General features: G+C 33.8%; 1 protein-coding gene across 1 annotated transcript in view; it reads right to left on the bottom strand.

Moving 5' to 3' along the window:
* Positions 1 to 16,391, bottom strand: part of LOC117096172 (highly divergent homeobox-like) — a 58,084-nt gene that overhangs the window by 25,897 nt on the left and 15,796 nt on the right. Inside the window, exons 2-3 of the mRNA XM_033233199.1 lie at positions 15,875 to 16,021; positions 11 to 218 (exon numbers count right to left, since the gene is read on the bottom strand). Coding sequence (XP_033089090.1) covers positions 11 to 218; positions 15,875 to 16,021 — 355 coding nt within the window. The remainder of the gene's footprint in view (positions 1 to 10; positions 219 to 15,874; positions 16,022 to 16,391) is intronic.

The raw sequence follows: 16,391 nt of genomic DNA, 5'->3' as shown, positions 1-16,391 counted from the left end.
TATAAAGTACCTTGAGAGCTTCCTTCAGACAAACAGATGGATACTTCATCATTTCTGTCATTATCCTCTCCTACTTCAGGCCCAGCTTCCTCTCCTGGTGTGAGTGCAGATAAAGAACCAGACTCAGGCTGCTCAGAGAAATCAGCAGGGCCTCCTCTTGGAGGTGGAACTTCAATCCCCATTAAACGATATTTCCTTCTTCGATTCCCAATCCAAGTCTTTATGAGAGAAATATAGGAGGAATTTTTGTGAACATAGAGAACTTAGCAGTTCTGGCCAGTAAAATAATGAATGAATGCTGTATAAAATAGGATTTAAAGGAATAAATGGGTACATAGAAAGATAAAAACGTTTATGTCAATATGCTAAAATAAAAATAACTATGTTTTATATTTTTATAACTTATTTATTTTATTTATAATTGACACATAATAATTGTACATGGTTATAGGGTACAGTGTGACAGTGTGAGGTTTCAGTACATGTACAGATTTTATAATGATCGACTCATGATGGTCAGCATGTCAATCACCTCAAAATATTAATAGTTATGACTTTTACTTTAAAATATTTATTAGCAGAAAGAAGGTATTTATATAAATATTCATACTTTTAAGCAACATGTAGTCTATTGAGGATGACTTTTTTCTGTTTTTGTTTTGTTTCTCAAGAAAACGATTCACCAAATCTTTCAAAAGAAAAATAAACTGGTTCTTTTTCAAACAGCTGTAACTCTAATTCATATCCTATTTCTAATCTTATTCTTCCTATGCAAAAATGTGCCCTCTGTTAATTTTTTTTGGCTCCATATTATTACCTTGGCATTTCAAGCACTCTGAAATTTCATTTTACTAAACTTACAACCAATTTTGAAGACATTTTGTAATGAAATAATTTTAGAGTCATGGGAAGTTTCAAAGATAAGTCTTGTTTATTCTTCACTCCATCTTCTCCAACTTCCATCTTACACAACTATAGCAAAATATCATAAAAAGGAAATTGATACTGTGAAATATGTGTGTATAGTTCATTCTCCCTTTATCACAGCATTCCTCTTCCTCTCCTTCCCACTATCCCTAATCTGTTTTCTGTCTCCATAACTGTGGTTTTTCAAGAATATTATATAAATGGAATCATGCAGCATGTGACCTTTTGAAATCAACTTTTTCAATTCAGCATAATTCCCTGGAGATTCGTTCAAGTTGTGTGTATCGAGCCCATTCATTTTTATTGCTAAGCAGTATTCCATGATATATGTTTACCCATGTTTGTTTAACCATTTACCTGTTGAAGGATGCTTGCATTGCTTCAAATTTTTTGCTTATTATATATAAAGCCATTGTGAACAGTAACTTGCAGGTTTTATGTAGACATGGTTTTTATTTTTCTAGGATATTGGCACAAGGATGCAAATTAAGGATCATATGGCTATATGTTAAGTTTTATAAGAAACTGTCAAATTGTTTTCCAGAGAAACTGTTCCATTTTACATTCTTATCAGCAATATATGAGAGATCCAGTTTCTTAGCATTCTTGCTATCATTTATTATTGTCAGTATTTTCTAAAAACTTTTAGCTGTTCTCATAGGTGTATGTAGCAACAGCTCAACAAGTTCTTAATGTTGACCATATTTCCATGTGCTTATTTGTCATCCGTATATTTGCCATCCTTTTCAGTGAAATGTCTCTTAATTTTCTAATTGAAGTGCTTGTTTGCTTTCAGTGTTGAGTTTTGAGAAGTTCTTTATATATTCTAAATATGAGTTACATGTCATATATGTGGTTTGCAAATATTTGCTCCCAGTCTGTAGCTTGAATTTCTGTCCTGTTAAGTCTTTGGCAGCACAAACTTAACACTGCTCAAAAAATAAAGGATATTAATTTAAAATAATAAACAATGGGTTCACTGAAAAGACTGGTAAACTTGGCAAACATCTAATTGTTAAATACAGTTTAACATGGGCCTGGTGACTGGTGAGCACCTGTAGTTGCATCTATTGGGGAAGCTGAGGTGGGAGGATTGCTTGAGCCCAGGAGTTCAAGGCTGCAGTGAACTTTGACCACATTACATTATACATAGTTTAACATAATTTTTATCAAATTCCAGCAAGATTTTTGTAGATACATATGAGATAATTCTAAAATTCATATGAAAATAAAATGAGTGAGTATGGCTAAAACAGTATTGAATAAAAAAGAATAAAGTGGAAAGAATGTATCTACCTAATTTCAAGACATTATATACTTACAGTAATCAACAGTGTGTGCTATTAGCAGAGGGCTAGCCACAGATCACTGAAACAGAATAGAGAACCCAGAAATAGTCTTACACAAGTATGACCAGCTTAGCTGACTTTTGACAAAGGTACAAAAAGAATTTAATAGAGGAAGGGTATTTTTTCAAGAAACAATGCTGGAGCGACTGGATATTCATAGGAAAACAAAAACGGACCCTGTCCTAAATCTCACACCTTATACAACAATGAACTCAAAATGCTTCATAGATTTAAACATAAAAAATAAAACTTTAAAACTTTTACAAGAGGGCATAGAGGAGAATCTTTGGGGCTTCAGGATTAGTGAAGAATTCTTAGAAATGGTAATAAAAAGCACAATCCACAGAAGAAAAGTAACTTCTGGGGTTTTGATTGGGATTGCATTGAATCTATAGATCAAGTTGGAAAAGAACTGAAATCTTGATATAATTGAGTTGTTCTATCCATGTCCATGGAATATCTCTCCATTTATTAAGGTATTTGTTTTTCTCCTCTGGCTTCTTTCAATTATTTTTCTTTATCATTGATTTTTGTAGTTGAGTATGATATGCCTAGGTGTAGTTTTTTATTGTTTGTTTTGCATTTATCCTGCTTGGCGTACTCCAAGCATTGTGGATCTGTGGTTTGATATGTTACATTAATTTAGGGAAAATTCTCAGTTATTATGGTTTTGAATATTTCTTCTGTTCTATTTTCCTTTTTTTTCTCTTTCTGGTGGTATTCCCATTGGACATATGTTACATCTGTTATATTTATCCCACAGTTTTTGTATATTATATTCCATTTTTAATCAGTATTTTTGTTTTATGCTCTCCAGTTTTGGAAGTTTCTATTGATATATCATTAAGCTCAGAAATTCTTTCCACAGTCATGTCCAGTCTGCTAATGAGACCATCAAAAGCATTCTTCATTTCAGTTACTGTTTTTGGTCTCTAGCATTTGTTTTTGATCCTTTCTTAGAATGTTCATGCCTCTGTTTACATTACCATTCTGTTCTTGCATGTTGTCTACTTTCTCCATTAGTGCCCTTAGCATGTTAATCATAGTTCTTTCCAATTCCTGGTCTGACAATTCTAACATCCCTGTCATGTATGAATGTAGTTCTGATGCTTGCTCTGTCTCTTCAATTTCTTTTGTTGTTTTGTTTTTGTTTGTTTTTTTTTTTTGCCTTTCGGTATGCCTTGTCATTTTTTATTAAAAGTTAAACATGATGTACTGGGTTAAAAGAACTGAAAGAACTAAGCATTTGGTGATGTAGTGTTAAGGTTAGGAGGAAGGTAAAGCATCCTATAGTCCTATGATGAGATCTCAGTCTTTTAGTGAACCTTTGCCACGGCCTGTGAACTTTACAAGTGCTTATCAGTTTTTCCTCTACCTTAGGTGGGACAGGATGGCTAAAGGGGACTGTATTTGGTTATAATTGTTGTTTATTTTTGCCCTAGGATGGTTAGGTCAGGATAAAATCCCAATAGGCTAAGCTCTGGTAAAATATTTGTTCTTAAGAGCAGGCTTTCTTAACAGAATATCCTAATATTTCTTAAAAATGGTTACTTTTCCACTCTTCCTGTCAAGAGCATGAGGGAGTTTTTCTCCAATATTCACAGTGAGAATCTGATACAGCCTCTGGGAGTAAAACTCACAAAAGTATCACCCCCTCCATGATTGCTCATGCTGGAGTTTCTAACTTTCCGACTTGTCTACACTGAGCCTCCAGCAATTCATCAGTTACAATTTAGGTTTTCCTGCCTTGGTACTGGTTCCCATGGAGGCTTCTGCTCATGGAATTCTGCTCCAGTAAGTTGTGATTCTCTGTATTTGCCTATTTGTCTCACCAATTTTGGGGTCAGTGGTTTGCTCAGTAACTTCACTTATCTGTCATATATAAGAAGAATTGTTGATTTTCAGTTTGTTCAACGTTTTATTTGTTAAGAAGAATGACAACTTCTAGGCTCCTCACATGCCAGACCAGAAACTAGAAGTCCAATTTCATTTTATTCCCTTATGACTTCTTTAAAAATGTTTTATATACATATATGTGTGTGTGTGTGTGTGCGCGCACGTGTGCGCACATATGGTTAAGGTTAGGGGTTAAGGAGGTTAGGAGTTAGGGTTAGGGTTTTTCCATATATACACACACACACATATATATAAACATATAGATTATGTATTATGTACATCTATATGTTTATATATACACATATATGTGCATCTATATGTTTACATACACATATATGCACACATATATAAACATATAGATGTAAAAACATAATTTACAAAATTAACATAATTTTTATCAAATAGATGTGTATATGTGTGTGTATATATGTACATCTATATGTTTATATGTCTGTGTATATATACACATATATATATAACAGCCCTAACCCCTAACATCCTTAACCCCTGACCCTAACCCTACCCCTATGTGTGCATGTGTGTGTGTACACACACACCATAGAAAACTACTTAGCCATAAAAAAGAATAAAATCATGTCTTTTGTAGTAACATAAATGGAACTACAGGCCATTATTCTAAGTGAAATAACTCAAACAGATAGTCAAATACCACATGATATCACTTGTAAGTGGGTGCTAAACAGTGGGCACCCATGGCAATAGAGAGTGGAATAATAGACAATGAAAACTCTAAAAGGTAGGAGGGTGGAAGAGGGGTGAGGGTTGAAAAATCACCTGTTGGGTACAATGTTCACTATTCGAGTGACAGGTACACTCAAAGCCCAGAATTCACCACCACACAATATATGTGTGTAACGAAGCTGCACTTATACCCTGAAATCTACAAAATCTGAAAAAGACTCCCTCTTTGACCCATGGATTATTAGAAGTGTCTTGCATAACCTCTAAGTGTGTGGAGATTTTTCTGGCATCTTTCTGTTATTGGTTTCTGCTTTGATGCAATAGTGGTCAGGAACATATTCTGTATGATTTAAATTTTTAGAATTTATTGAGGTTTGTCTTATGGTCCAGGATTTACTCTGTCTTTTAGTGTGTTACATAAGCACTTGAAAAGTGTGTATTTTATTTTTGTTGGGTTGTGCCTTCTATTAGTCAATTAGACCTTATTGATTGAGGGTGTTTTGGGGTTCTTCTATATTACTAATATTCTTCTATGTAATAACTATAGGAATTATTGAGAGAAGGGTGATGAAATCTCCAAATATAATTTTGGATTTGCTTATTTTTCTTTTCAGAATTTTTAGTTGTTGCTTCACATGTTTTGTAGTTCTGTGATACCTGATGTATACACATTCAGAATTGCAATGTCTCCTTGATATAATTTACCTTGCTATTATTATATAGTGTCCCACTTTGTCCCCTGTAATTTCCTTTGCTCTGAAGTCTACTTTATCTTATATTATTGTATCAACTCCTGCTTTATTTTGATTCATGTTTGCATTCTGTATGTTTTATAGTCTTTTACTTTCAAACTACACATATCATGATATTTTAACTTATTGTAGACAACATCAAGTTAGGTCATTTTTAAAAATCCAATTTGCAAATCTCTATTTTTTAGTTTGTGAATTTAGATCATTTAAATTTAATGCAATTATTTCTATGTTAAAGCTTAAATATGTCATTTCATTTTCTGCCTTCATTTCTTTTAGCGTCTTTAGTTGTATTTTTCCCCTGCATTCCTGTGGCATATTTTTAAATATTTAGAATTCCATTTATATTTATGTATATAACTTTTCTGTATCCCTTTGTATGACTTTTTAGTGATTGATCCAGGCTATCTATCTATCTATCTATCTATCTATCTATCTATCTACCTATCTTATGAGAATCACAAAAGGGTAAAATTCCAGGTTGCCCATTGGATTTCCATTGACATCCACTGGGGAAGGAGACTCGTTTTACTCCTGGGTGGAGTTGGGAGTCCAGGAGCTCCAACAGGCATCTTCTGATACCACCCCAATGAGGAGGAGGAAGGGCTCATCATCACCTCTAAGTGCAGGAGGGAATAAAAGTCTTCTAGTGACATTGCAAGGGAATGGTGGAGAATGGATTTTTAATCCAGCTCTCCACTCTTTCTTATCTGACACCATCCCATCAGTGAGTGTTTTTTGTTTGTTTGTTTGTTTGTTTGTTTTGTTTTGTTTTGCTGGGGTGGGGGCATCTAGCTGTTCCACAACGTGGTGAGGCAGAAGTCTTGGTCCTCCACTTGGCCTTTTCTTGTAGGGGTGGGTGTGGCTGCAGATTTTCCCCGTGGTATTTGGCTGAAGTAAAGAGGTCATTATCTAAACATTTTCTGTCATGTTAGACTGCCCTTTTCCTGGTTCTTTGCTGAGAGAGGCCAGGCTTTTCTTTTTCTTTCCTTTTTACCATTTGTTTTCACCTACTGGTGTTTCTTGATTGTTGGCTTTTCCAGTATCTATTCTGGGGCATATGAAGCAAAAGAAAATCCAGGAAACTCACCATTGTGTGAGTGTCATTCATGGGGTCCCATGGTCCCTAGTAGATGTGACTTCTTTCCACCCTTGAGATTCTTCTTATGTTTCCTATTTATATAATATCCAGGGATTTTAGTTCTACTTAATGAGAAGAATAGGGAAAATTATGTCTACTCCATTTTCTCAGAAGCAACAGTCTGAAACCATTTTATTCCCATGTTTCTTATGCAATTTTCAGAAAGACCATTTTATGACTAGAATTTGTAATCTTTCTAGTTTTGTCATGTCAAAAAGGATTCTTAAAACCTAAAGCAGTGTAGAAAACCACTAAATAACAGTTTAGAGTTTCAGCTCTAAATTTGATTATGATGCCCTTTATATCAACTAGAATTTCTTCTATACAATAGGGCAACGTAAATACAAAGCCACCTTAGCTACTCTTTGTGTCAATAAAAAACATGAATGAAGTTAACTTTATACTTGGTAAGATTTCAAAAAATATGCAGGGCAAAACAGAAGAACTATTTAGTTAGTTCAAAAAGACGAATTCTTCTTTATATTTGATGGGGGGAATTTTCCCTTCAAGTTTATAAAATGTAGTTCCTTGTATGTATTTAGGATTGACACTAAATGTGAAGTTTGAAACCCATGAATAAAGTACACACAAAAGAGAAAATTGCCTAGTATGAAATTAAAATATGTACGGATATTAATTTTCTTAGCTTTGTTAACCTCTTTCATAGGAGAAATACTAGTTTAAAAAGGAGAATTCCATTTATTTTTTCTTTTTAACACTTTTCTATTTTTAATTTTTTGTGGGTATATGTTAAGTGTATATATTTACGAGGTGCATGAAACATTTTGGTACAGGCATGCAAAGCATAATAATCACATCATGAAACACTGGGTATCCATCCCTTCAAGCATTTATCTTTTGTGTTACAAACTGTCCAATTATGCTCTTATAGTGATTTTATAATGTACAATTAAATTATTATTGACTCTAGCACCCAATTTGTCATTACATCAAAACGTTGAAAATGGATTGCTATAATTCAGAAAAGATAAAGAATGGCAATTGCTTACTAAAGCTTCTTCAAATTGTCATGTAATCTCTCTATTTTCTACCTATGAACACTTAACAAACTGTAAATGCAGAAGCTTTTCTTTTACAATAATCTTAGCCACCAATGTTTGTGAAAATGATGGTATGAGCAGAAGGAGGAAAACACCAGTCTCCGTAGGATGATTTCTGCTTCATTTGGGTCATAAAAGCTGGGGAAGAGTGAAGAAAAAAAGGCAGAAACCAAGTTTCTATTTATCTTCAACTTCTTTTGCACTCTTTTTGAGAGAAATGAGTGATTACAAAATGTGCAAAGATAAAGGTAAAATAATATGTTATGTGAATATTGGAAGTGTGTGAGATTTTATTGCAAACCAAAGCTAAACTATTTCCTCTTTGGATATTCCTCAAAAGTAGAAGGCACTGGAAAAATGATTCAATGTATAAATACAATGCTAATGGGTTTATTACATTTTTACAGAATCATAGATAATTGAATTAATCTTAGCGTCTGCTATGGTCTGAATATTTGTCTCCCCTACTCCAAATTAACACGTTAAAATCCCAACCCCCAAGGTAATAGTGTTAAAAGGTGGGACCTTTTGGAGGTAAATAGATAATGAGAATGGATCTCTCATAAATGGGATTAGTGCTTTTATAAAGGAGAACCCAGAGAGATTTCTTGCCCCTTCTGCCATGTGAGGTTACAGCAAAAAGATAGCTGTCTAGAAAGTGGGCTGTCCATACTTTGGACCTTCCAGCACCTTGGTCTTTGATTCCTCAGATTGCAGAACAATTAAGAACAAATTTATGCTGTTTATAAGACAGCCGATCTAAAATATTTTACTATAGCAGATTGTGATAGTTAATTTTATGTGTCAGTTTAACTGAGCTAAATGTTTCCCAGATAGCTGGCAAAACATTATTTCTAGGTGTGTCCCTGAGATTGTTACTGGTAGAGATTAGAAGTTGAGTGTATAGACTGTTAAGACGATCACTTTTACCAATGTGAGTGGGTATCATACAATCTGTTGAGCGCCTAAAGTATCCATCCTCTTTTTGCATAAAAATATCAGGTACATGAAGCATACCACTCTGCAAGGTTCCCAGTTGGTTTTGTAAGTGTTTTCATAACGGTATTCCTTAAACTGAATCATATCTATGGTTTTATTTCATTGAGGTATTGTTTCCAGTTCTTTGCTTCAGATCTTCTTCACCCTGAACTCTCCCTTCTACATTCCAGCTATCAATTATGTGAAGGGTATTTTTTCACTGTTTCAGATTAAACATCCCTACTTTAAAATATTTAGGTTTTTCAACCATTTTGTATTAACAATGGACAAGTTATTTTATCACTCTAGGCCTCAGATTATTTATGTGCAAAATTAGGAAAATGATTTCAAAATTATTTACTTTCCTGAATAATAAATTTCCCACCAGAACGGTCACAAATCTAAAATAATAGTAGTATCTTTTCAACCAGAATGCCTATGTATTAACAACACAAACATAATAGTTATTAAAAATGAGTACTCTAAAGCCCTGTACATTTCTAAGTATATTTCTATTAAACAATATGAAGCTATATTCTAAACTTTTATTTTAATGTATGTTATTATACATTTGTTAGTTCATGTATGCTATACATAGAGGGTACACTTTTCTGTTAGATATTCATATATTCATTCCACATATATTACTGAAAATTTACTATGTACCAAACACTGTTTCTGGTGCTTGGGATGCAGTGGTAAATATAATAGATATAGTCTTTTCCTCAGGGAACTTAAATGTATAAATATAGATGATAAACAACAGAAATGCATATGTACAGGTGATAAACAAGTAGAAAACAAATATAAATTATAAAATTTGACCAAGTGTTATGGATAAAAAGAACATGCTAGAATATTTAGCTGCAATGACATAGTGTTGTAAAGGTTTTTCCAAATTTACCTGATCTTAAGAATAATTTGCAGAAGGGAAACATATAGATTCTCTGGGCCTTTTTTGCAAATTCTGATTCAGTAGGTCTAGAATAGGGTGATCTATATTTTTAAGAAGCATCCAAGTTATTTCTTATGGTAAGACATACACTAGTAAAGTAGAACTGGAAATAATGTTAGACTGGGAATAAGAGACTTGGCCTCTACCTACTATGGGAAAGCTAATCTGGCTCCATTTTACATATAGATTAGATAGATAGATAGATAGATAGATAGATAGATAGGCATTGAACTCAACCCCAAGGTGCCCCCCAGCTCTAAATCAATGTATGTAATAGATAATAGGTAGTTTGCCATATACTGTATAAACACTGTTCCATTTAAAGGTACTTCAAATCTAGCCATGCTCCTTTGAAAATAAACATAATCTAAAATATAAAAACATAAAGTGGTTTTCTATGAACTGTATTTAAGTCCTTCAAAATGTATCTCAAACATTAAAATATGTTGTTTCTATCAATATTTGGCCATGCAAAGGTACACTTTAATGTTTGTCCACTATAACCCTAATGCAAATGGAAAGGACAGGCATTAAACTGAATTGTAGCAAGGCGGAGGAGGGGGGAACTAACTGTCCTCGAGGACTTAGCAGTGCTTCCAACTTATAGTCTGCATGTAATACCTCAAAATATTTCTCCAATGTATTATTCTCATTTAGGAATAATTGATCACAGTAAATTTCAATTTCCTCCAGAGAGATGTACTTTTCCCATGGCACTTAGAAAAGCTCTGGCACATAATAGGTGTTCAGTTTACCTTTGCTAAATGAGTAAGTCGGTAAATAGGCACTAACCTGGAAATGACATTTCAAGATGAAGAAAAACATGCACATAATTAACAATCATTGTTAAGGTCAAAGAAAAAATATACCAAGTTTGCTTCCTACACTTCTTAGAAGTATAAGACATAAAAAAAAAAATCTGAAACTTTCAAATCATACCGTAAGTAGTGGTTAACTAGACATCCTAAGGTGAAGTTCATTTTGGTGATTAGTAATTAGAAGGTATATTAGACTTAAAAACATATAAATAGTTTTTCCTGAAATCTCAAGAATATATGTTGCAAACATATTCTCCTTTGGAATAATTTATCACATGTTACAGAAGAGGTCCTCTTCCAAATTTTCTTTCTGCCATGAGCATTCTAGTATGTGAAAATCATGAGAAATAAAAGGATAGTGAACAGCTCCTTATTCTTTCATCTAATATGAGTTGAAACAAATATTAAGCAAGAAGAAAATAGCAAAATTCTTCTTCCTTTTTTGCATATCAAGATCTTTGTGTAGGAATAAGAAACTCAGCATATAGTAATGCCTAAGGGGGAGCTGATGTTAATGGTTTTGGCCATTTTTACAGTCAGTGTGCCTAAAATCCCTTGATATCAGAGATAACTCTAGCCAGAAATCCTGTGGATATCTTATCTTTATTTTAGGAGTGTATGTTTTTAAAGAGATTCTGTCCCTGTCTCCTCTCTTGCAGTATGGGTGTCTCAAGGAGACTTTATGGCTGTCCATAGAACCTGAACATTGTTGTCATGGCACAAGGTACTTATTAGTACCAGTGGCATGACAAATTTTTTTAAAAAGTGAAAAACTCAGTAGACAAGTTGGAGAATAAATTAAGGGATATCTTACTGAAAGTAGAGCAAGAGGAAATACAGATTGGAAGTGGAAATCTTAGAGTAACAGTTATAGTCCAGGTGCATAAAATAACCAATTCAGTTGGAGCAGATCAGAAAATTCCAGGAGATATTTCTTTAAGATGATGGAATTATTATACTACCAAATGTGTATGAATGTGTTGAGTGGAGACTTGTGCAACTGGGAAAGGGTTTAAAGATAAATTAGTAGTAAGTACCTAGAAAATAACTCAAGCAAACATATGAATATCAAAAATATAAATTAAGTAAATTATGAACTACAGGGAAACAAAACAATGCTAAGTTATACAGAAAAGGAAAAAATGATGTTTCACTACATAATTCAAATGTGTAAAGCATTTACATAGTCATAATAATGAATACCAAGCTGACCAAAGTTATAGGAGGATAAGGAGAGAGGAATTATGCATGTAGGTGAAAGAATTAATGAGGAAATCTTGAAAGAGATTTTTTAAAAACTTTACATTTCACAGTGAAAAATCAATAGACAATGCCTAACATTGAACAATTTGGGAATTTGCAATGTAAACATATGAGAGAGACTGCTGTCTATTCCCTATATTTGTCCTCACCTCCCAGAATAATAGAAGGTTTAGCTGGACACATGATTGCTCACAGTAAAATCACATTTGCAGCTTCTCTTGTAGTTTGGTATGACCATGTGACTAATCTTTAGCCAATGGGATACAAGTGAAAGGATCTCATGGCAGTTTCCAGAAATCCTTGTTAAAAGACAGCTGGTAAACACCCTTTGCTCTTTATTCTTCTCCCTCTCTGTCATGCTGCCTCGAGTATGTATACTATCATCTTGTATCTTGATAAAAAGGGCCACATCATAGGGACAGCAGAATGGAAACTGGAAGGCATCAGGGTTTCTGTGGACATTGTAGAGACAAACTGCCATGCTAGCTGTAAATTGCATACTCATGGACTTATATATGGAATTGAAACATCTTGTCTAAGCCATTGTTAGTTTTAGGTCTTTTTAATACTTACAGCTAAACCTAATTCTAGTTAATACAACACATCATTCATAGATGAAAGTAAATACTGAAGGAAATATCTAAAAGTGGAAAGTGGTTCGACTTGGGCTATTGCAAAATGGTAGGAAGGAAGGAGTGAGGAATGTTGGTTTTGTAGCAAATTCTACAGAACTTTACTTCCTAAGCTATATACATATATAAATTTGATTAAAAAATAAAAATGACAATGACAACAAGAACACATGCTCTTCATTTCCCTATTTTTGACTGTTGCTTAGGCTCCTCATACTATGATCCTATTCCAATTCCTCTTCGGCCATTTTTTTTTCTTGTGTCATCCCTCTTGTTAGACTCTGAGCTCCTTAAAATAGAAATAATGTCTAATGCACTTCTCTCTCCTTGTTAGTATACTTTAACACATAGCAGCATGCTCAACAAACACAGTATTGAATTTAATTTTCCATCTGGACTCTAACAAGAAAAAGCAAGACTCTGAACAGGGCAGTACTTATTTTGAGAATAGTATTTATTTTCAGAAATCTGTACTCTAAAAATTCTCTCTATATTGCTCTTTTCTTCATATATATGAGATAAGAGGTGGAGTCTCATTAGGTTGTCCTAATGAGAGAGACTGCTGTCTATTCCCCATATTTGTCCTCACCTTCCAGAATAATAGAAGGTTTAGCTGGGCACATGGTTCCTCACAGTAAAATCACATTTGCAGCTTCTCTTGTAGTTTGGTATGACCATGTGACTAATCTTTAGCCAATGGGATACTGGCTTGAACTCTTGGGCTCAAGTGATCCTCCCACCTCAGCCTTCTGTGTGGCTGGGACTACAGATGTGTACTACCAAGCCTGGCTCTTTGTCACTTCTTCTTTAATGTAATTCCCTTTTGATCTACTGAGATGATTTTCCAGTGTGTGTACTGGTGTCAACCTACACTTGCTCACAAGTGTCAACTGTTAGCATCTCTTCCCAACTCTGTGTTGAGTGAGACATGGAATCAGCTGTGGTAGGAATCTTTACACCACAGAAATCAGCAAATGCTATTAATTAAGGCTTTTTTCCCCTTAAAGAATTGATTGTTAAATACTTACCAGCACTACCACTTTTGAAATTGTATACCAACATCTTTTAAATGGAACATAAACTACTGTTCTGATGATTGATCATTATGATTTTAATATTTTATTTTATTTTATTTTATTTTATTTTATTTTAAGTTCCAGGATAAATGTGTAGGACGTGCAGGTTTGTTACAAAGGTAAATGTGTGCCTTGGTAGGGGTTTGCTGCACTTATCAACCCATGAGCTAGATATTAAGCCTTGTATGCATTAACTATTCATCCTGTTGCTCTCCCTTCCCCTACCCCCCAACAGGCCCCAGTGTGTGTTGTTCTCCTCCCTGTGTCCATGTCTTCTCATTGTTCAGCTCCCACTTATAAGTGAGAACACGTGGTGTTTGGTTTTCTGTTCCTGTGTTAGTTTGCCGAGGATAATGGCTTCCAGCTTCATCCATGGCCCTGCAAAGGACATGATCTCATTCCTTTTTATGGCTGCATAGTATTCCATGGTGTATATGTATCACATTTTCTTTATCTAGCCTATCACTGATGGACATGTGGGTTGCTTCCATCTCCTTGCTATTGTGAATAGTGCTGCAATGAACATACATTTGCTTGTATCTTTATAATAGGATGATTTATAATCCATTGGGTATATGCCCAGTAATGGGATTGCTGGGTCAAATGGTATTTCTGGTTTTAAGTCTTTGAGGAATCACCACACTGTTTTTCACAATGGTTGGATTAAAGACTTAAATGTAAAACCCAAAACTATAAAAACCTTAGAAAAAAATCTAGGCAATACCGTTTAGGACTTGGGCATGGGCAAAAGATTTTATGACAAAAATATCAAAAGTAATTGCAATTAAAGCAAAAATTGACAAATGGGATCTAATTAAACAAAAGAGTTTCTGCATAGCAAAAGAAACTATCATCAGAGTGAATAGAAAACTTACAAAAAGGGAAAATTTTTACAATCTACCCATCTGACTAAGGTCTAATATACACAATCTACAAGGAACTTAAACAATTTTACAACCCCATTAAAAATTGGGCAAAGGACATGAACAGAGAGTTCTCAAAAGAAGAAATTTAAGCAGCCAACAAACATGAGAAAAAGCTCAGCACCACTAATCTTTAGAGAAATGCAAATTAAAACCACGATGAAATACCATCTCACGCCAATCAGAATGGCAATTATTAAAAAGTCAAAAACAACAGATGCTGGCAAGGCTGTGCGAAATTGGAACACTTTTACACTGTAGGTGGGAATGTAAAATAATTTTTTATCTATCATTCATTATATGAGATATATTTCAGTTCACTTCAGGCAATTTTTAAACAATGTTATTGAGATATTTTTAAAACACCACACAATTCATTTATTTAATGTGTACAATTAAAATGTTTTCAACATATTCACAGAGCTGTGCACCAGTCACCACTATCTAATCTGGAACATTTTGATCATGCCAAAAATAAACCCCATACATATTAGCAGTCATTTCCCATCCCTCCCTACCCCCAGCTCCTGGCACTACTAACCTACTTTCTGTCTCTAGAGTGTGCCTAACATGGACACTTCATATAAATGAAATAATACAATATGTGGTCTTTTGCAATGGGTTTCTTTCATTTAGCATAATGTTTTTAAGGTTCATCCATTATATAGCATGTATTAATATTTCATTCCTTTATATGGCTCTATAAGAGTCCATTATATGCATATACCCAGATGTTGTCTATTCATTCACTTGGTGGATGTTTGGGCTGTTTCCATTTGGATATTATGGAAAACTCTGTTATGAATATCAGTGTACAACTTTTTCAGTTGGACATACATTTTTTATTCTTTTGAGTGGAGTGAAATCCATTTCACCAGTGGAATTTTTGGTCATATGAGAACTTAGTGTTAAACTGTTTGAGGATTGTTGTCCAACTTGCTAAAATATTTTACATTCTTACCAGCAATGTATAAGGGTAACAATTTATCCATATCCTGGCCAAAACTCATTATTATCTACCTTTTATATTAATATTATTACAGTGGGTAAATGGTAACTTGTAATTTTTATTTCCATTTCCATAATGACTAATGATGTTGAAGATATTTTCAGGTAAATATGGCAATATGTATATCTTTTTAAGAGAAATGTCTATTCAGTTCCTTTGCCTATTTTTAAAATTGGGTTATTGGCATTTTTATTATTGACTTGTAATTGTTCTTTACATGCTTTGATACAAATTCCTTATCAGATACATGATTTCAAAATATTATCTCCTATTCTGTGAGTTATGTTTTCACTTTATTGCTAGTATTGCTTAGAGCACCTCATGTAAGATTTTAAAGCTTTCATTTATGCCACTCAGCAACCATAGCATGAAAATTATAGAAAATGTCTTACCCGAACTATTTCACAGTCAACATTTAATTCAGTTGCAACAGCTTCAATTTTCTCTCTACAAACAGAGCCCAGGCTAGTCATGCCATTGTCCCAATACTTCTTAAGGGTGGCTAAGTCTCGGTCACTGAACTGAGTGCGGTCCTGCAGCTGAAAAACACATTTTTAAATTGTTTTGAATTTTTAAGTTTAGAGTAATCAAAGGTAATAATATTACAAAGAGAAACATCAGGGTGAGATGTGCTACAATAGTAGCAGCATTTATTTCACACTTCTTATTCTGTCCTCCTGTTCTGAAAATAAGCATTTTTATTTTTTAAATTTCCATAACAATACAGTGTGCTAGGAGGAAATGCATAGAATTTTTGAACTGATAGCAATTAAACAATGGTGATTTAAAATAGTTTTAATAACACAAGTAATACATGTTCATTGTATAAAATACAGGTAAAAATAAGATACTTTAAATTACTTACAAATTAGAAATAATGCTTGTTAACATTGTAATGTATATTCTTTT

This window comes from Trachypithecus francoisi, unplaced genomic scaffold (genome assembly GCF_009764315.1).
Source record: "Trachypithecus francoisi isolate TF-2019V2 unplaced genomic scaffold, Tfra_2.0 Contig01451, whole genome shotgun sequence".
NCBI lineage: Eukaryota > Metazoa > Chordata > Mammalia > Primates > Cercopithecidae > Trachypithecus > Trachypithecus francoisi.
The sequence above is the reverse complement of the archived record's forward strand: the minus strand, read 5'-3'. Positions and strand labels throughout refer to the sequence as shown.